Source organism: Lutjanus erythropterus, chromosome 6 (assembly GCF_056507025.1).
Source record: "Lutjanus erythropterus isolate fLutEry1 chromosome 6, fLutEry1.hap2, whole genome shotgun sequence".
NCBI lineage: Eukaryota > Metazoa > Chordata > Actinopteri > Lutjaniformes > Lutjanidae > Lutjanus > Lutjanus erythropterus.
In genome coordinates, this window is record NC_139322.1 from 3,040,287 (window position 1) to 3,062,146 (window position 21,860).

At 38.3% G+C, this 21,860-nt stretch overlaps 2 protein-coding genes across 3 annotated transcripts; both read right to left on the minus strand.

Annotated features, from left to right (window-relative positions):
- Positions 1-999: 999 nt before the first annotated feature.
- Positions 1,000-7,360, minus strand: LOC146324636 (uncharacterized). Of its 2 annotated transcripts, XM_084719907.1 has the most exons (6): positions 6,818-7,360; positions 4,955-5,275; positions 4,242-4,325; positions 2,640-2,723; positions 1,862-1,989; positions 1,000-1,119 (listed from the first exon to the last, which is right to left on the minus strand). In XM_084719907.1, exons 1-6 carry the CDS (start codon positions 7,341-7,343, stop codon positions 1,006-1,008), a joined length of 1,257 nt encoding a protein of 418 aa, XP_084576033.1. In that variant the 5' UTR covers positions 7,344-7,360; the 3' UTR covers positions 1,000-1,005. The 2 variants fall into 2 exon arrangements, with proteins under 2 accessions (XP_084576033.1, XP_084576032.1); XM_084719906.1 differs by lacking the exon at positions 1,000-1,119 and having other exon boundaries at positions 1,284-1,989.
- A 2,975-nt stretch (positions 7,361-10,335) lies between these two features.
- Positions 10,336-20,472, minus strand: LOC146324637 (uncharacterized). Its single transcript, XM_084720237.1, has 8 exons — positions 20,424-20,472; positions 17,251-17,586; positions 15,032-15,361; positions 14,713-14,850; positions 13,736-13,834; positions 13,059-13,096; positions 12,807-12,965; positions 10,336-11,805 (listed from the first exon to the last, which is right to left on the minus strand). The coding sequence occupies exons 1-8, from the start codon at positions 20,464-20,466 to the stop codon at positions 11,680-11,682; spliced, it is 1,269 nt and encodes a 422-aa protein (XP_084576363.1). The 5' UTR covers positions 20,467-20,472; the 3' UTR covers positions 10,336-11,679.
- Positions 20,473-21,860: the final 1,388 nt, after the last annotated feature.

Sequence of the window (21,860 nt, forward strand, 5' to 3'; positions counted from 1 at the left end):
ATTATCTGCACCTTCAGCTTCATGCAAAGTCCTGTAATGCAAAACAGTTATTTTCCTATTAGACTCTGTAGTCAAACACTGCCCTCCAATCATATAGCTGTTTCCAGGTTGTAGGTAGTAACATTAACAGCAAACAAAATGTTCAAGAAAAGAAAAGTTGATGCAGAGAGAAGACAGTTTAATGAGAGAGTGAATACATGTTTGTGCTAAATGGAGACAAGCTGCTGTGTTTTCTTTGTAACAAAGAAATACAATTTACACTTTGACCTCAAACATGGAGATAAGTATGCTAACGTTAGCTACCAAGAGAAGCAACAAAAAGTCAAAGAATTCATTCTCAACACAATGATATTATTTTTCTAGACTTCAGCTTTCAGAGCTACTTACTGATTATTAAGTTATTACTAAAATCAATAATAATCAAATGCAGAGACAATTATTACAACAAGGTACATTTACATTTAGTCCAGAGGTCTGCAACCTTTACAATCAAGACAGACATTTTTACACTGTAAAAGAAATGTTGCGACAATTCAACATTTCAAGGTAAGACACTGTAACAGATTTTTGAGTTTTGAGTCCAAATTAAACTCTTGAGCTTTGAAACAAACTTTAAGTTTTGCTGACCTAAAATCTTTAGTTGAGATAATTTAATTTTCTTCTTTAGACAAACTTTTTTTGAGTTTTAGAAACTCAAAAAAAAAAAAAAAAATACTAATAATATTCCAAAACTTGGTCACAGTGAGCTGTGAACCTGATTCGTCATTATTTTGGCGCCTGAAAATTAAATGTTTTAATTGAAAATATTAAAATTTTAACCATGATTCACTTTCACCTCAATGAATTTATGCAAAGATTTTTTTTTAATACAACTTTTTTGGATTTCTAAATCTTCAAGATTTAAGTTCATCCAAAGATGAAAAGTTAATTATCTCAACAAAGATTTATAGTTGGTAAAACTTTTTCAAAACTTTAGAATTAGAGTTGGGTTCAGAATTCAGAGTCTCATGTGTGTTGTGTGGAGTAGATCTGGTCCTGGTCTCTGGTGGCTGGATCCAGGCTCTGGTAGATGGAGTCCTCACATGTGGAGACTGGAGGACGGTTCTTATAGACGACACACTGAAAATGAAAACAACTGTTTATATGTGAAGACATCAGAGGATGACATCATGTGACTACTTAACAGACCAGTGACTAAATAATGACAGTGATGAATTATGTGTGTTTTTTCTAAGGATGTTCAGATCGACTGGATGATGATAATCATCAGCTGATAATCAGTAAAAATATGTCATCTGTAGATTTGGATTAATGCTTTCTAATTGTGAAAACTTGAGCCATTTCTCAGGTGAGTTGCTGTTATTGTCGCAGGCTTAACGAACCAAGAGAAGAACTTCACCCCCAAAATGATTTGCAGATCAGTCAGCCCCTGTTTGTGTTGGCTCCACTGTACGACTGAAAGATACACAAAAATTATTTTCACACATGTTGTGATTATGATATGAGTCAGGATTTTGGTGGGATGATGGTGGTGATTTTTGCATTTCATTTTCACTGAAAACAAACGTGTTCCTTTGCATGTGGAGAATAAAGTTTGTAGGCCTGAGCATCTCTGTAGCTCCACAATGATTCATTTATAATGGTATGTTGTGACACATTTTATCTTTATCAAAAAATGACAGTTTCTGTGATACAGATTGTGAACTTGGCCATCTTGTGATTTTGATAATATTTCCATGAACTGTTCAGCCCTTCCTACAGCCAGACTTGTTGAAGTTGATGGTGTTGTTTTATGTCTTAGTGACTCCAGGGAAGTCTGCAGTAAAACTAAACATAGACAGAAAGAGCTCATGAAAGTCACCTCCATGTTCATGTCGTCTGAGTTCCTGTTTGTCTTCAGTCTGTAGAGGAGCAGCAGAACAACAGCCACCAGCACCACAACCACAACTACAACCACAACCACACATACGACCAGAGGAAGGAGGTACTCTGGGTAAGAGACACAGGAGGAGAGTGAGGAAGAAGAGAGAGCAAAATGGGGTAAAAAAAAAAGAGAGGGAGCGAGAGAGAGAGAGAGAGAGAGAGAGAGAGAGAGGGTTATTTCATTTAGTGCGGAAAATGTAAAAGGATAGTTCACATAAAAATGAAAATTTAGTCATAATCAACTGACCCTCATGCAAACTGAAGGTGAAGTTTAGTTTTTTAGTTCACAAAACACTGCTGGAGCTTCAGAGGAAATCAGTGCTGCAGAATCTGAATGGTGACCAGTTTTGAAATGTAAAAGTCTCCTAAAGTCCCAGCATGCCAAGCTCATAAAATGCTCATAAAAAGCTCATAAAATGTTATTCGCACCATGTGTGTGTGGTGTGACAGTGTGTAAATGGCATATGGAGGCATTTTATGTTTGATGTTTTTGGCTTTTTTTTTTCTTTTTTCATGCAATAGTTTGGGAGATTCTGCAACACAGTTTTCCTGTGAAACTCCAGCAGTGTTTTGTGGACTAAAAAACTAAACTCAACCTTCAGTCGGCATGAGGGTGAGTAAATAATGACTGAATTATCAGTTTTGAGTGAACTACCCCTTTAATACTAAGACCATCTTGTTGTTTATCACAGACTTTTGTCTGAAATGTCTTCTACCTGTACACTGGACGGTGCTTTCAGGGAACAATGATGAAGGTGTGGAGTTTCCTGTACTGGAGTTTAAACTCTGTGTTGTTGCTTCTATTAAAATTATTTGGAAAACACACAAACACACAAAATGAAACAATCAGATCATCATTCAGTACAGATAAAGAGGAATTCAGATGAGCTGCTGCCCCAGATAGATAGATGGAGAGATAGATCATGTACATAATAAACAGTCATGTTTAAAAATAGTCCACATTATTTCATTTTATAAAAAAATATTACAAGAATTAGCACAATCGTTCAACAGGATGGACAGTCTGTCCAGTACTTTTGTGGGTTTGTTGTTCTCTGTATGTTATCAAACCTGGCAACCTCACTGTGATGACAAGATTTGACAAAGCTGTGCACAATCCCACCCCCCCAAACTGTTCTGTTTGTGTACAGAGCAGGTGAGAAAATGGTGAAGAATGTCGATCAGTGTTTCCTGAAGCCTAAGACGACGTCCTCAAATCAAGATAGATTGTCTCAAAGACAACAAAAGAAACCAAAAAATATTCACATTTAAGAACCTAAAATCACAGATTTTTGTCTTTTTTTCTTAAAAATTACTCAAACAAAATTATTCAGCAATCAAAAGTTGCTGATTAATGTAATAATCGATTAATAATTTATATACTGTATCTATGTATGTTTATTACTCAGTAGTATTCTTTCTTTACGAGTAGTGTAAAGGATTACAATTTCCAAACCAGTCATCATTTTACAGTTTCTGATCCAAGTAACTGAGTTACTTTTTAACCTGTAGGATATCTGACTGTGACGTGCGGCAGGTCAGTGCAGGTCACGTCAGCTGGAGGGATGAGGGAGAGAGATATATCATCTACGGATAGAAGTATTGTCAATATTTGAGTTTGTTTGGCTCAGGTTTTAGTTTTTTTGTCCACAAAACACTGCTGGAGTTTCACAGGAAAACGGTGTTGCAGAATCTCCAAAACAATGGAAGTTTTCAAATGTAAAACAACAACTGGGAAAAAAAATAATAACATAAAATGCCTCCATACTGCTCATCTGGTGTAATCTGTCTCCTAAAGCCCCGACATGTCATTGTAGATGCTCAGCTTTGAGCCACGTTCACATTCACGTACGCACCGTCTGAACTGGTTGTTTGTTTTTTTTACATTTGAAAACTGGTCACCATTCACTTCAACTGTTTGGGAGATTCTGCAACACTATTTTCCTGTAAAACTCCAGCAGTGTTTTGTGGACTAAAAAAACTAAACCCGATCTTCAATCAGCATGAGGGTGAGGACATAATGACTGAATTATCAGTTTTGAGTGAACTATCCCTTTAAGAGTAAAATCTTCTTGTTGTTTGTCACAGACTTTGGTCTGATCAAAGAAAAAAAGTTGCAGAATTTAAATGTACTCGGTCCTGGAGAAAATAACATTCAAATTTAAATATGAAATGTAGTATAATGTAGGAGTACTGCAGTAATTAATGGTGTTTGTTTTGAAAATGTTGTGATTCTTAATTTAATGAAGAAATTAGACTGAAATTAGCAGAAAGACAGTGATTAGCTGGAGGACAAATCATCATGAAATGTCTTCTACCTGTACACTGGACGGTGCTTTCAGGGAACAATGATGAAGGTGTGGAGTTTCCTGTACTGGAGTTTAAACTCTGTGTTGTTGCTTCTATCAAAAATATTTGGAAAACACACAAACACACAAAATGAAACAATCAGATCAGAGAAATTCAGATGAAGATAGATCATGTGCATATTATACAAAGTCTTTATGTTCTGTCTCTTATCTGATCTCAGGTCAGTCTCAGCCATTAATCAGATAATCAAAATATTAAGTTATAAAGATTAAAAAAAAGAGCAAATGTCTACACACAATGGGAAAACAACAACAACAACAGACAAACAAAAACACAGGGCTGGGCTGTACTGAATGATTAGTATTTGAGTCCATTAATTGGTTTATTATTTTCTTGATTAAACGATTAATAGACATTTGATTGATTAAAGGTGAGAAAACAGATGTGTTTTTTTGCTCACAATCTAAAGATATTCAGTTTATTGTCAAAGTTGACAAAATAAACCAACTCTTCACTGAAGAGCTTTGAGCCACTTTGAGCCACGTTCACGTGTGTGTACACACCGTCTGAACTGTGTGTGTGTGTGTGTGTGTGTGTGTGTGTGTGTGTGGTGTGACGGCGTGCAATCAGCCTAGACTTCAGGAGACTCGGATTACACCAGACCAGCAGTATGGAGTCATTTTATTCAGGACAGCCCAAACGGTTTTCAGAAGAGACTCACCATCAACTACGAGCTCAAACTCAGAAACTTCTCCGTCCACACCGCACGTGTACCGTCCTGAGTCATACCTGGTCACCTGGGAGATGGCAACATCCAAAACTCCACCTGTCCATCCTTCTATATATGTATACTGGAGGCTGTATCTGCCACTTTGAGCATTGTCACCAGTGGTGTGAATGAGAAGGTCGTCGGCTTCACATTCGTTCTTGCAGAGGAACTTCACTGTTCCAGATGAGTTAAAGAAATTAGTTCCCACAAAATCATTTCCTTCCATTTCTCTGTAAAAGAAGACGTCTTCGATGAATGAACCAGTCTGCAGCGCTGTTGGAAAAGTTTAGAAATGTTATATTCTCACAATTTTATTAAAATCTAGACATATTATATTACACATATATTCATAGTTTTCATGTGACGTCATGTCCGTATGGGAACGCCCCTTTGGAAGGCAAAACAATTCTGTCTTTCGTTGCCTGAACGGTCTGTGTTGTTTCAGATAATTGTTGTGCGATCAGATGAACTAACTGCCGAGGAGACAAACCTGGGCTGTGATTCTACAGAATCCTGTCTGTCAAAGAGAACTCAGAAACAAGGAGATCATGAATTGGTGCTATTAAACGTGCCTCTGTCCCCGGGGAGGACAAACAATGGCAGCTGTCAGAGTATGCATGTCTTTACAGCGGACACTTTACCAAAGTTTTGATTAGATTTATACTCACCTTTACTCTGACAGTGAAGAATTTCCCAGCATTACTGACCCATCCAGATTAAAAATACATATAACTGACTGTACTTTTGTACGCTTTCATCCAGATCGGCAGAGTAAAGTGAGGGATTCTCCACAAGACAGAAGTCAACATCACCAAAGTGAGGCTCTGACAGGGACTTTGGTGACTCACATATGGCCTGGTCCTGTATATGGATCGCCAGTTCCCAAAACTTGTTGTTTGTTTCCATATATTTGTTTTGCTTTTTTTTTAGTTGAGAGGTGATGAATATTTGGGGCTTGAAACAGAGGGACATTTTAACGTCTTGTGCTGTGTCTCTACCGCGAGTCCAGTGTCAGCGCCGCCATGCTGGCACATCGTTTGTTTATAATCTGACCACATATCAACAATAAAATTGGTTAAGAACCCAGAGATAAGTGCTGAAAATGGTGATGAACACAGATATAAATGCTAAAAAGTTCATTATTATGAGTTTGCAGGTCTGGGACGATCATAAGAAGAGTAGGTGAGGTTTTTGCAGGCTGTGGATTGACGGGGATGGGATGGGACGGGGGTCATTCTTTCAGGATCAGGACAGGGCAGGATTTTGTTTACTCTGTCATGGGATTGGGACTTGGGAGGCTGGTGGCCACATAATTACTTTTTACTCTGTTAATGTCAAACCCTGCTTTTTCTTGCTGCTTCGTACTGACCAGGGCCCCGTTTCCCAGAGCCTTCGTAGCGCTACGTGCGTCGTAAGTTGTATTTTAAGGTCTCCCTTAAGGTTAAGGGCTGTTTCCCAGAGTTGGGACAACCTTAAGGGAGACCTTAAAATACAACTTACGATGCACGCTACGAAGGCTCTGGGAAACGGGGCCCTGCTTGACAAACACAAGCTGCACTTCCTGCTGCAGTCTGGTCACAATATTTCCTGCTTCACATTTACACAGATCCGCAGACTGGAAGTTTCCCAGTTCAACCAGTGAGTAAATGATTTAATCCAACAAAGATTCAATAATATCCAATTCATCATTGGCTGACGTCACATTTTGACAGTTATTTAATTGGACTCATTCATTTCATTTCATTCATGTCTCTGCTTCTAAAAGATTTGAAAGACATGCAGAAATAATAACAGTTATTTTAGTAATATACTCACCATCAATTACTGCAATACCAAACTCTCTGTATGCAGCTGGAAATGAAGGATTTCCCAGCCCACACCTGAACCGTCCAGAGTCAGACTTGTTCACCTGTGTGATGGTCACAGACAGCAGCTGTCCTGTTTGAGGTATGTCTTCGTGTTCGATGCTGTATCTGCCGCTCTGACTCCTGTTCTCATGTGTGTCAATGAGAATGTTTCCTTCTTCACATGTTCTCCTACAGAAGAACTTCCTGCTTTCAGACGAGGAAAACGGACGTACCACTGTCAAATTTCTTCCTTTGAATCTTTGATAAATGGGGAGAGTGGCACCTCCATCATGCAGTGCTGCTGAAAAGATAAACAGAGAACACCGATGGTCAGGACTTTCTAGTTTTTGTTGACTGCAGGTCAAAGACGGCTGATCCTTCACTTCATGGAAACACAGAGATGATACAGAGGCACAGCTGTACTTTTTGCTGAAGTCATACTCAGAGTTTCTGTGGGAAACATGTTTTTTCTGTTTGTGTTGCCTTTTGTCCATACTTTTTAATATCAAACACGACATATATACGACGTATTCAACAGAACTAGCAAATTGCTTCAAAATATTAAAGGGACAATAGAAGGGAAGAGCTCAGCACTGTGCTGTTGCAGACAGAATCAGCGGAAAATATATTTTACCCACATAGATAAAGACCTACCTAAAAAAAAATTAATATCTGCCCAAGTGACCAGGACACGTTTCTTTAAACAGCCCAGAGAAACACATGCACGACAGTAAAGTTTGATTTAAGTCTGATCTTGCAGCCCTCTGAGCCAAACAGCTGATCTGTGGAGTGATACAGAAGCAGGAACCACTATTTGTAGGATATATGTTAGAAATACGGTTGAGAAAATGTAGCGTAAAAATAAAAGACTGTTTTGCATTGGATTTTTATGGTAGGCCTTTATTTATGTGGCAATAAAAGATTTTTCTGCAACAGCACGGTGCTGAGCGCCGGTGCGAGAACGTCTCTGTCCTTCCACTAACTGATCCACCATCTACTGAAGGTAATACACTGGCTGTGCATAAGTGTCTCATTAGAGCTGCAACAACTAATTGATTATTAATCAGTTAATCAATTAATCAGATCGAGTGATTTTGTAAGAAAGAATAGTCAGAAGTCTCAGATTTCAGCTTCTTAAATGTGAATATTTTCTGGTTTCTTTACTCCTCTCTGACAACAAACTGAATATCTTTGGTTTGTGGACAAAATAAGACATTTGTGGACGTCATGTTGGGCTTAAATGTTTAAAAAAACAGTCTCCTCCCAGTCACAGACACTTTTTAAGTGAGGATAAAAGAAACCGAACCAGAGAAAGTACAGAATCTGAAGTATCTTGGAATTGTTCTGAGCTCTCAAAATAAATTTGACAACATATAAAAAAGTTAAGTAGGACTGTGTGGGCCAATCTACAAAACTTCAGGCAAATCAGATTACTGTTAAGTACAGTTTTAACTTTTATGCATGCAATGGTTTTATCTCATCTATCATATTGCACAACCTCCTGGTCTCAGGCATCAGCAGTGGTGGACTCAGGCTGTCTAAAGGACAAGGGCGAAAACAATTAAAAGGGCACCGGTACAAAAACCTGAGGTACGTCAGAAGGAAACTGCAGAATTACACACTGTAAGACTTCCTTTGCACAAACTGCATTATCAATCAACAGTATTCTCTACCTGCCAGTTTTAAAGCAGATTCAGGATTATAAAATACTGTCAGATCCTGGTTAAAGCTCGATCAGAACTGTCAGCATCACACCAACTAGACAGGATATTATCTGTATACTTGAGTTTGTGTTTTTTTCATGAAGGGTTCTTGTTCCTGTTCTCAAATATGATATGAACTGATTTTAAGATTTTACACTGCAACATGTAATAAAACTAACAACAACTAATTATGATGGATGACTCATGTTTTGTTAAACTGGATTTCATTACATTTAATTACATTAAAGAATATTATCGAAGTGTTGCAACAGAGACAATATTTCAGAAAATGACAAGATGGCAGCGACACTGAGACGTACGTTACACATTTCCGACTTGTTTGAATTTACACAACAACACACACATGATGCAGCATTAAAGAGGAAGTCAGGTAATCAGTTCTCACCTGATGAGAAGCAGAAGAAGAGAATCTGGTGGATATTCATTCTGAATTTGATCCTGGTGAACAATCGAACTGTTTCTACGACTTCACTCGTTCTACACTAAGTCTGTTTGATCAGTCAGGAAGCTGAAGTTGCTCGGTTTGATGTTTCCTGCCTGTCGACACTATCTCTCATTCTATGGTTAAACACGTCACTGCATGCACTGATGATGATGATGATGACTATTGGTTGACGTCTTTATCTTGTTGGTGGTTGTCAGGATGAAACTGTGAAGCTCCTGTGTGTTTAGTGGTTTGAAAAACACTTTGTTTAGTGTTTTGCAAAAAGTGTGAGGCTGTAAATGTGCTTATAGTGTGCACATGTGCACATCTGGACTGAGGTTTTACTCCTTGAGTCAGGTTTTACTGACTGTGTGTTATTTTTTATTTTAGTGTGCAAACAAGCATAAAAAACTGTAATTTAGAAAATAAGTTAATATGTGAGGTAATCTGAAAATAGAGAGTTTTCATTCTTATTATTCTGAACATTATTATTTATGTTTCTTCACTAACTGGCTCCTGGTCTTGCTCCATTTATGGATAAATGGATTCATTAAAATCTATATGCCATGGTTACCTGTCAGTATCCATCCCACAAAAGATTTTCACCTCCTGCATTAAAAGAAAAAAGTAAAACAACAACAACAACAAAAACATAAACATGTTTGAGTTTTTAATGATTATCAGGTACCTTAATTAACAAATTCCAATACCAATAATCATTGAAGGTGTAAGCAGGATTGGACATGCCCTCACACCAGGCTCTCAATTTTCACGTGTTTCAGACACAGCAGGAAGGAGTTTGATGTCACTTCCTGTCCCCATTAGGTGATGCTACAGAACACCCACAAATTCTACATCATGTTCCTGCATATCTGGGTCTGCTGGTTGTGTCTAGAAGGGAACCCCAAATTTGTGAGGCTCTACTGAGATCTTGCAGGTCTGGGGTTCCCTTCTTTTTGCATTCTGTTTTTTTCCAAAGATGAAATCTGACACGACTGTTGGAGCAGCTGAACTGCACCTCCAACCTCCTTGACACTGGTGTCAAAACTAACGCTAACGCATTCATTTGCGCTCTTACTGTGGGGAGATGCCACCGCAGCAATGGCAGCTGGTTACCTTCCGGTACATCGCCAAATTCATCTATACTGTCCAGACCTACCACTTTACAACTTTAGCAAAAACTACTTATCTGAACCAAAAAATGAATTTAGAATGAGATTGAAGAAGAAAAAGTAGCTCTAATGTGAAGCAAACTGTTGAAGCAGCACAGGGCCTGGGTGGTATCCACTTTTTCATACCTTCATACCCTCCTGACATTTTACCGGTGTAGATGATTTTAGATGGAGCTGATTGTCATAGTGGCACTATTCACAGCTGGGAAACAACACTGTTCCACAGCTCCACTTTGGCGTTGATAAAATACAGCCTTTATTCACTGACAAGCTCAAACCTGAACTGTAAAATTTACGGCGCCGTCTCTGTACATTTTCTGCCAGAGTGACAGCTTCAATGCTCACCTTCTGTTTCACTCAGTGTGCATTCACCGTTACTAGTCACCAGTAATTAGTCTGCCCCTCTCCCTCTGTGAAGTTACACTCATGATGAAACGCTACTCTGACCAGTCAACAGTCTGCAGTGTTTGTTAGTTTATTTTTAATCCTCGAGACTGAATCCAACATAATCCAAAACAGGCGCTGATGCATTTTTCTCTTTTTTTTAATTAGTTAGTCCTGTAACTTTATTCCCAAGACGCCATGTTTCTTCTTCTTGTCATAAAAGCTACATGCAGACACTGACCCCTGGTGGTGTCAGCTGTACACTACAACACAGCATCTCCTCTCAGTTTAATAGAAAGAAGAGCGTCTGCATTTAATGAAAATCATACCATCAGGATTTCTTAGTACCCTGGTACACCATAATACCGTTTTACCACCCAAACTTAAGCAGCACATTTGTACTGAGGACAGAAATATAACATATTTTCGATTATTACATGTAAAAGTCACAGATTTTCATGTGAATCACTTTTAGTCAAACTTTATTTTACAGTGCACTAATAACATATAACAAGCTGTATTTTGTATTAAATCAGGTAGAAACTAGAAATAATATGTTCTTTGATAGACAGAATTAGACCCTTTATTAGATCTATTATTAGACTTTATTAGAGGGGAATTTAGGACAGAATTGTACTGTAAACTAAAGTGAAATCATATCTGTTTTGTCCGTGTGTTACTGCACAGACTTACTGTATTCTGTAGGCAGACAATGTTTCCTCCATAATAACCACAAAGTATAGTGCCAAAAGATCTGTGATAAGAGGCGACGCTCCAAGTTATTGACTGACAGGAAATAATAGTGAACAAAAACCTGAGGGGTGAACCTGACTCCCAGACTAATACTGTCTAATAAATTATTTTTTTCATACAAAGAATATCTTGTTATGTTTATTAGTGCACTCTTGGGTGTATGGTGTCTAATTAGGTCTTAGCTGTATTTAAAAATAATGCATTATTTCTAGTTTTTGACTAATTTAATATAAAGTACAGCTTCTTACGTCGTTTCGGTGCAGTGTAAAATAAAGTGTGACCCACTCAGCTTTCTGTTGGCGGCAGTAAATGTGGCAGCAGCAGCATTGAGCTAAGTAACAGTGGAGTACACATCATCTTCGGTACGGCTCGGTTATGTTCGAGGCACAGAGTACACAACATCACCGCCGTCACCATGGACGACGCTGCTGGACGAGCCAACGGTCCGGTTGGAAAAATTCAGATCTGAGTAGGTGAGTTTACTCGAGTCGTCTTCAGCCTGCAAAAAAAAAACAAAGAGAGGTCAGAGTGTTTAAATCTTTCAGTCTGATCTCTTGTCTAGACTGTCAGCATCACGTTCACATGACGACAGCGTTCACGCCGCACTGAAACATCTGTCTATAGAAACTCTGTGTTTTCTGTGCATTTCAGAGCATCAGCAGCAAATATGCACCGTGTTGATCTCCATCAGTAATTTTTCATGTTTTGATGGACTACAGATGAATTAATAACAGGTTACAGTGAAGCAAACTTTTGTCACAATTCAGCAGATGTGCAGAAGAAATTCCAGCTCTGTGGGACGTAGGGCTGATTTATTTTGAAATTTAAAATGTGAAATGTCAACAGTTGTCTACATTTTATTCAGTTATTACCAAAATTCATGCATCCACTGAGTCCTGACCAGGATTATGCAAAATGAGTTTTGTACAAATCCATGTAGTCAATTATGAGATATAAACTTTTCATGTTTGTGGCGCCACCTAGAGGTGAAATGGAATGTGCTTTAATACGTAAGCTCAGTGAACAATTTTCACCTTAATATCTCATTGCATTCATGAGTCACTGCAAATTAGTTATTTCAATAAATAATTCCTTTGATAACTTTAGACCAGGAAAGTCTGTAGATGATGCTGATTAATTTTCAGAACGATTGATTCAACAGTCTGAGACAAATTTAGGACAAAAATCGGACTTTGATTAAATTGAGATAAAGTCATATGAGTTGATATTTTTAAAGCAGACTAATTGAACAAAGATGCAGATGAACTGAATGATTAAAATAGTGAAAGAACTTTTCTTTTATGCCAAGTGGTTTTCAAGATAATTGCAAAAACATAAAATTTATTGTTACAGCACCACCTTATGGTAAATGAGTGCAATTTTTGTTGCCTGTGTAGTGGGTGGATGTAGTCTTATGGTTCTTGTCCTGTCTGTGTGACTGCAGCCTAATGTTGCTGTTTCCTGAGCTCAAAGATAAAATGCTTTATTTTTTCCCCTTACTGTATCTTGGGATCGGGCTGCAGTGACAGAGCTGTAGTAATCGTTGCTTTCAGCTCCACTTGGTGTGGTGTATTTGGCGTGGGTGTGACTTGAAGAGATTTCCACAGGTGGAGATCTGCTGTGTCTGTCCTCTCTGATGTCCTCATACACTCGGTTGATCTACAGGAGAAGAGCAGGTTTGGTTTGTATTAATATCAGCTCGTTTCACAAACAATAATGATGCTTAGTTGTCAAAAAGGTACTAAAACTCACCTCTGTGACAGAAGTGTACACTGATTCTTCAGGAGGATCTGAAAAATATAACAGTTTGTGATTGAAGCATCATTTCAGGAAATCATTAAGAGGATGTAGCATCAATCAAAGCTGACCGAATTGTGCAACAGTTATCTGATTCTGGATTGAGACAAAGTCTTCAGTGACTTTGACATGATGAATAATAAATGTGAGGACACTGGAAGGGGAACTTTTACTGTAGAATCCCAAAATGAAGCCTGCTACTCTGTTAGTTCACTTTATTTTATTCAGTGTATCACAAAAACTTAAAGGTTGGAAAAACTGTATAGGCAGCCTGATCATTCAAACATGCCTGCATGTTAAAAAATGCTGCAAAAGTGTCCTCTTGGATATGAGAGATGAAACATGATAAATCCTCTCTTGGGTGGTCCACTGTGCTAAAGAGTACTAAAGGGTAAAGTGTCCCCCAAAGTGCCCTGCTAGTGGACAAAATGTGCCCTTTAAAGTGCCCTTCCTGTGGAGAAAACTCAATACAGGATATAGAAAAACAAATTTAATCTAAACCAGGAACTGGAGCTGTTTCACCTTAAATGAATCTCAACTTTTGTCACACTGGTGCGTTGCTGTGGACAGGTGGTATCCTGTTGTGTCATTCTGTGAAAATGGGAAGTTGTGTGTGTTTCCTGTTGACTCACCGTTGGGTTTAGCCGACTTCTTCCTGCAGTATATCAGCACAGCCAATGATAGAAGGACGACGAGGACAGCCAGAGTCAGACCCACATACAGCCATGGACCTGTAGTTGACAGAGTAGAAGAAGTTTACACTGACACGTCCATGTGGATTATACCATTAATGTCCTCATAGACTCGTGTACATGAAGCTCCTGAGACCAAAAATATGTAAACATTATATACTTGTAAGACACCTTGGCAGGTAAGATTTGAATTGGACATGATCCATGCCTGTGGATAATGCTCATTTCTGATTGGCTGGCAGGTTTCCAATAAAATCATATAAGAACATAGAACACAGCAAACAAGGTTGTAGACAACAATTTAACCACTGACCAGCTGTTTAGCCTGTCTGCACGGTTACTGGGGAGTCATGGAAGTTCGACCATCAGGTTCAGATGTGTTTTGTGGACTTGGAGAAGGGTTATGACCGTGCACCCTGGGGATTCTGTGGGGGGTACTGTGGGAGCATGGTGGACTGGGACTGTTGTGAGACCTGTGTCCGTATCCTCGGCACAAAGTCTAACACATTTTCATTGGGTGTTGGACTCAAGGTCCATCAAAGGTGCAGCTGGAGTGAGTCCAGTTTTGGGAACATCAGCGTTGTGTCTTTGGTTTTTGCAGATGAAGTGGTTCTGTTGGCTTCCTCAGACTGTGACGTTCGGCACACACTGGGGTGGTTTGCTGAGTGTGAAGCACCAGGATGTGACTCAAAACCACCAAGTCTGAGGCCATGCTTCTCAGACAGTGGATTGATCCCTCTGAATTGGGAGCGACTTGCTGCCCCAAGCAAAAAGGACTTCAAGTATCTCAGGGTCTTGTTCACAGGTGATAGTAAAATGGTGGACTGATGTGGTTTCAGCAGTGATACAGATGTTGTACTGGACTGTGGTGGTGAAAAGGCAGCTGTGTATCTATCAGATACAGTGTGTGGACGTACCTGTAGTTGGTGATGTTCCAGGCTCCTGCTCGTCAGACTGAGGGCTTAAACTCTGTGTTGTGGTTGTTGGTGTGGAGACTGATGGGACTGATGTTGTTGAAGCTGGTAGTTTGAAGTCTGGTCCTGAAGTGGTTGAATCTGTGAACAACAAAAACAGACAGACACAAGGAGAGAAAACTTTCTTCAGACCTCCAGAGACACAAACATGATCATTCTCTTTCATTTTCTTCTCAAGTCAGTTTTATTCACAGAACACCAAATCATAACAGAAGTTATCTCAGTGCACTTTTCAAATAGAGCACTTAAAGTGAAAACTCACCATCTGTGACCACGATGTTGAATTCATGGTAGGGATCTGGTGATAAAGGTCTGTCCACTGCACACCTGTACCGTCCTGAGTCAGACTTGTTCAGCTGTGTGATGCTCACAAACACAGATCCTCCTGTAGATGCTCTTATAAATTCAATACTGTATCTGCCTTTCTGACCTTTACCACCAGGTGTTTGAACAAGAATGTTTCCTTCTTTACAATCATCCCTGCAGAAGTACTTACTGCTTCCAACACTAGTAAAGAAGCATTGTACTACAATATTTTCTCCAGTTCTTGTGTAGAAGGTTTTTTCTTTAGTAGGATTTCCAACCAGCACAGCTGTTGAAAAGATGAACAACAGTTACCATCTTTAGTTTCTGTAAGAAATCACAATAATTCCTGTTTCAGATCTGATCTACAGTCACACTTGAAGCTGCTCAGATCAAACAGTCTGTGACTGATGATCATTGTTTAATGATTTAACTGATTTAGATTCTTTCACCAAAGATTTATCACATCATAATCTCACAATCTGCCTGAAATTAGATTTGATTTCATTATATCTGTTTTGATGCTTTAATGAAACAATACATTTTTTTCATTGTGTAAATGGTTAACAGTGATGATAACTAAATTTGTTTGTACTTTTCTGTTCTACTGAATCACATTCATTTTAAACTGAGCCTGGGTCAAAAAAGACCCGACTGAGTTTTTATTTTATTTCTTCACTTTTTTTTTTTTGCAATAAATCACTTTCATTATTCAGTTTTAGATGTATTCCTTGATTAACTTTTTTTGATCGTCAAAAATCCTTATTTTGATTTTTCTTCACTTACTGGCTGATTGTGTCTTTGAAATAATAGTATTTCATAATTTAATATTCCAGATTTTCATTTAATATTTTTTTATTGTTATTGCAAATCATTATTTATGGAAAATACTAGATGTAGTTTTGGTGGTGTTTGTTTGTCTTCTTGGTTCTCTGTCAGGACCGTGACCGACCCCAGTGGGGTCAATCTGAGAACCTCAATAAACCGTCCATTCTGTCGTAGCAACAGGCGGCGTGTGTGAAGGACAGGGACTTAAACAACGCAGGCGTATGACCTTCAGGAGATTCCTGGTTCACGGGAAACAGCTGGAATCTCCAATCCCTATCATGAGTGAGGTTCAGTGGGGTACCTACACCTCTCAGCAAAGACAAACTAACTCACTGCATGTAGACTTACTCATTATTAAAATTAATCAGACAAATATCTCCACCAACTAAGAGCGTCCATGCACAGTTCACTACAGATAGACTAGTGTTCAATATTAGAGTCATCGGTTATCAGTGATATTTATATGATATGTGACACAGAGAGAAAAAAACAGATTTCAAATATTGAATATATTATTGTTTGATACAAACCATTGCTAAAATAATTATTTTAACAAAATGATCAGTAAAGTATTTCCTGATTTGTTTGATCTATGTATGTAAACATCATGAAGAAATAAATCATCAAGAAAGAAAACATTTAAAAAAATGATTTGTGATCATCAAGATAGAACAAGATACTTAATGAATAACTAGAATATGAAATAATGAAATAAAATGATTTCAAAAGATATATATAAAAACACTCAGTCATGTATGAAATAATGAAATGAATATGAGTCATATTTGACCCATGTTGTGTCGTAGAAGAGGTTTGGACAGTTTGTGCATCAAAGGGTTAAAGCTCAGAGCACAACAGCTCAGTTATTTTCAATATATTCTTGTTTCAGTCTCAACATGCTTCTTATTTTCTGACTGTTCATCAGAACAGAGAGCTGACTGAACTGATATACAGTCAGCACAGATTTTTAAAACTGTCACACTGAAACATGTCAAAATGAAAACGTATGAAAAATATTGTACAGCACATCCCAGACTAACATGACATCACCAGACTAATTTACAAATGTGAATAATCTGACAGAGCAAATGAAACATGAGCTCAGAGATTCATCTGGTTCCCACCTTAATTCAAAATTAAAAAAATATCACTTGAAACAATAACTGTGTGTGTGTGGTCCACTAATATTCAAATTAACTGGTGTGTGTGTCCCAGTTTCAGTTTATCAGTTAGTTACAGCAGACCTGTTGGTTATAAATAAGAATTTATCAGTGAAGAAAAAATCCGTGAAGAGTCAAACTTTTCTTCAGACAAGAAAGAACATTTTCATGACTTTAAGTACAAACTCACCGTCTACAACAATGATTTTAAACTGATGGTACTCATAATCTCCTGGTCCAATCAAACCACAGCGGTACAGTCCAGAGTCAGACTTCATCAGATTTGTGATGGTCACAAAAACTTCTGCTCCTCTGGCAGTTCTTATATATTCAATGCTGTATCTGCCTCTCTGATCTATGACAGCAGTTGTGTCAATGAGAACATTTTCTTCACATGTTTCCTTGCAGAAGTACATCCTGATCCCACCAAAAGAAAAGGAACATTGAACTCTGACATCTTGTCCTTCAGTTCCTGAATAGACAGAGATTTGTGCATCGACGAGACCAGTGTTTCCATCCTGCAGAGCTGTTAAAAGAGAAACAATCATTAGTTACTGTCTGATCACAATATTTCCTGCCTCACATTAACACAGAGTCACACTGGGAGCTGCCCAGTTCAACCACAGCCTGTGACTGAGGATGTTGAAGTGCAGGTAGGACTGGGTGATATGGCTTATAAATAATATCTGGATATTTTGAGGCCAGAGGTTCTTCATTTTTTCTCAGCCAAGGACCCCTTACATGATAGAAGATACATCAGTGAAACCCTCATTTTGTCCATTAATTGGAATAATCTAATCTATTTCTTTTTTTTTTTTTTTTACACTTCTATTGGTTTCCATCATTAATGGGTGACATCAGATTGACACCTGAGACAGATTTATATGTGTATGGACCAGTCAAAATTCTTCAAATGGTTAATTCAGTTCTTAACAGAAAAATTTAAGAAAAGTGATGCTTTTATTCCGCACCTTTCTAAAAGTTCTGTACATGTATAATCAATTGTATATGTAATAATGTCTCATCAACTCTGAAATAGTGCAAAAAATATGATGATAAATTTGTATGAAAAACATAAACATAAACTGCTTCTACCAGAGACAGAATGAAGAGACTGATGGGATCAGAATTATCCTCATTTCTGCATAACTTTTGCTCCTCTTCAGTTAAAAGTTTTCTTCTCCTGCAGCTCACAGTCTGATCCTGCTGCACTTTGCACAACCTGAAAGTCCGTCACACAAAGATCAGCCTTCTGTTACTAACATACAACACAACTCTGTCCCTCCTTCCTGGGAAATTTATTGATATTGTGAATTATAGGGCCACCAGCTCCCAATTGGGTGAATTTGGGGGTGGCTACTGAGGCTGAAGCCCAAAACATTTTCTCAAAAGTCCTGCATCTTTTGCGTTTCAAAAATGACACTGTACAAGTAATTTCTCAGTGTCTCTCTCTGACTGCACCATCATGTCGTCTCTGCAGTACTGGAGTCTAACAGAGAGGCAGCAGTAAGCCTCCGACGTGCATGTAGCCTCTGTAACCTGCCCTGAAGAGGAAGTGTTTCATTCTCATCCTCAACTTTTCCAAAAAGCCACCGGTGCTGCCGTCCACAGAAACCTGTACAGCAGCAGCAGCCAGTGAACCGCAGACAGACGATATTTCAGGTGAAACTGCAGGTGTAACATTTAATATAACACATAATCAGAGCCGGTTGGCCCCACATGCACACTGTGCAAGTTGAGTTGGGCCCCATCAAGTATTCAAGGTCTCCGCCCGACTGTGGTGAACAGTAATCAGGTTAACTTGAGTTTCCTCCTGTCCAAGTTTGATATCATGCAGTGTGTGATGCACGTCCCTCTGTCTGTCTGATGTTAGCTGAGCTGCAGTCTGTCTGTCTGTCCAACTGTCTGTCTGTCTGTCTGTCTGTCTGTCTGTCTGTCTGTCCAGACATGAGATTATTCCTCTGAAATGACCACGAGTTTAAAAAGTATTCAGATCCTTTACTTGAGCAAAAGTACTAATATCACACAGTAAAAAAACTTCACTACAAGTAAAAGTGCTGCATTCACAAAACCTTACTGAAGTAAAAGTATGGAAATATTATCAGATACATGTACTTAAAGTAAAAGTGTTCATGTTGCAGTTAAATGTTCCCTGTCAGTGTTATTATGTCTGATGTTTCTGGATTAATATTATTGCATTAATGTTACTGATATTTACTGCTGTAATGTTTAAGGTTGAGCTCATTTTAACTACTAACTACTACTTAACTTATAGGCCACTGTTGGTTAGTTTGATTTGCAGCAATGCATCATGGTTAGGGGTGTGTATGTCACTGACTGAGACTGATTCGATATGTATCTCGATACACGTTCAACGCCACAATATATCTTAAAATTTTAAATGGACAACAACTGGGTTTGATACAATTCAGCTCTGTCACGATTCAATACGATATGATGCAATGCAAGACAATGTGTCAGTCTTTACATTTTGATTCAATTAATGCTACATTTGTAGAGTGCTGTTAGTTGCATAAAGAAATCCTGACAGTTTTACTAAATATAGTAACAGTAGAGACAGAGAGAAGAAGACATTACAGTGGTGTGAACATCTTATTATGAGTCTCATGTGTAAATGAGATCCTGTAGCCTAAATGAGAATCTGTGAACAAACTTAAAAACATTTTTGCAGTAAGATGATGTGCTGCTGTGTTTCATATGAAGAGTGCTGTGGTTTTGATTAGTGTGGAGGAACAGTGATGCTCTGTGTTTCCTGCTCTCACAGTGACATGACGTCTCTGTGGGTCAGACTCGTCTCTGTTCTCTGCTGTCAGACATGTTTTGTATAAATGATTTGCAGCAGCGTTTCTCATCTTTCTTATAAAACACACTTCCTCTTTATAAAAGTTTGGTGGTGAGACAACGTCACTTCTGTTGCTGTTTTCAGCGTTGTCTGTTTTGAGGAAATGAAGAGGAAACACAGGAGAGGGAGGGGGGAGCGCTTGTTGTGTGTGATCGCGGCAGCAGGCGTCCAGTGAGAGCGGTGCAGGTAGAGGCAGGAGGAGAGGAAACAGAGGAAAGTTACACTGGCACTTCACTGATGCCAAAAATGAAACACAAGCATGTCCTAATGAGATGTATCGATACGTTAGTGCTGCTGATTCTGATTCATGTTCAGCTTTTAACTGATACAGACCGTCTGAACTGATGCACTTATATCTTAGTCCAGTGAATAAGATGCATGAGTGGATCGTTACTCCACTAATTTAACCACATAAAACAGTCCTGACAACCCTGAGAAATTGTCAAATTATCCATTAACAACAGGAGAGAGTGACAGAAAAACAAAGTAAATGTACTCACAGAGGAAGAAGAAGAGGCAGATCAAACTGTGATGGACTTTCATCTTGAGGCTCTGCTGGTTTACTGTTGTCTCTCTTCTTTCTTCACTGGTTAATCAGGAACTTCTTACTTCTCTAAATGATGGAGTCCCTCCTCTAAACACGACACACAGCTCTCTGCTCTCCTCCCTCCTCTGTCAGTCTTTGTTCCTACAGCAGGTTTCCTGCACATTTGTGTGAATCTTCATTAAAACTCATAGCATGGTCTGGCTGAATCTGATTGGCTGGTAGGTGTGTGTTAAAACCGCTTAATGCACGACTGTAATGCACGGTTCAAAAGTCATCCTCTACCCAACTTGTATCCATAGCAACATTAAAGAGCATAGTTGTTGAAGCTCACCGCACTTCCTAACTGGAGGTGATAGAAACAAGTGAGAGAGTGAACAGCTGATTGGTTCAGTTTTCCTAAACGAGGACGTCCTAACCTGCTCTATGTGTCAGCAAACAGGCTGAAAAACTCTTGCTCTATTTCTGCAAAGTTTCACGCACCTCCAACATATTTTATCTGTTTAAAATCATTCGACATGTTTCTGTTTCTCCTCATCAAAGCAGTCAAAGGGCCGACAAGAGACTAATTAATGAGGTTGAGTAAAGAAGCAGCACCTTTTATATGTTCCACAGCAGCCTTTTATAGGAATATCTTCAAAAAGGACGGTGTTTTAAAGAAAAAGGAAACTTCTGTCACTGTTGATTTAGCTGAATTGTTGCATAGAAGCAAAAACAACTGAACAAAGTGGTTTAGTGTGAAAATAAAGTACCAGTTAAACTAAAAATACTTTCTGTGTACCGACTGAAATGTATCAGAACTGTCAAGTATCAATAGAAGCAGTCTGGTCCATCCATTTTTGTTCCTTTACTTTGATTAGTTCCTCATTCAATTCACAGTTTTGCTCATTTTTGACTGTCATCTGTTTTTAGCTGCCAAGTTCAGGCAGAGAAAAGAAGAAATGAAAAGCTGTATTTGGCACAGATCTTTACACGTCTAAAAAAAACTGTCAAGCTTCCTACACTGTGAAAATAAATGAAAGATTTAAGGCAACAAACCAAAATCAACCAAATCCAAAATATTTTGAGCCCAACTTTAGTTTTCAAAATGTTTCACCAACTACTGATCTTTTGTTGAGATAATTTACTTTCTCTCTTTAGATATACTTAAAGCTTTGAATTTTACAAACTCAAAATATGGTATTTAAATAAAAACTACCAAGTGAATGAATTCATTGAACTGAAAGTAAAATGTTCTTAATGTTAGAATTGTAATATTTTCAATTAAAACTATTTAATTTTTCAGACACTACAAAAACCCTCAACGATTCAAGTTTATCTAAAGAAGAAAAATACATTTTCTGAATTAGAGATTATAGTTCAGTTCAGTTAGTTTTTCAAATTCATTTCAAAA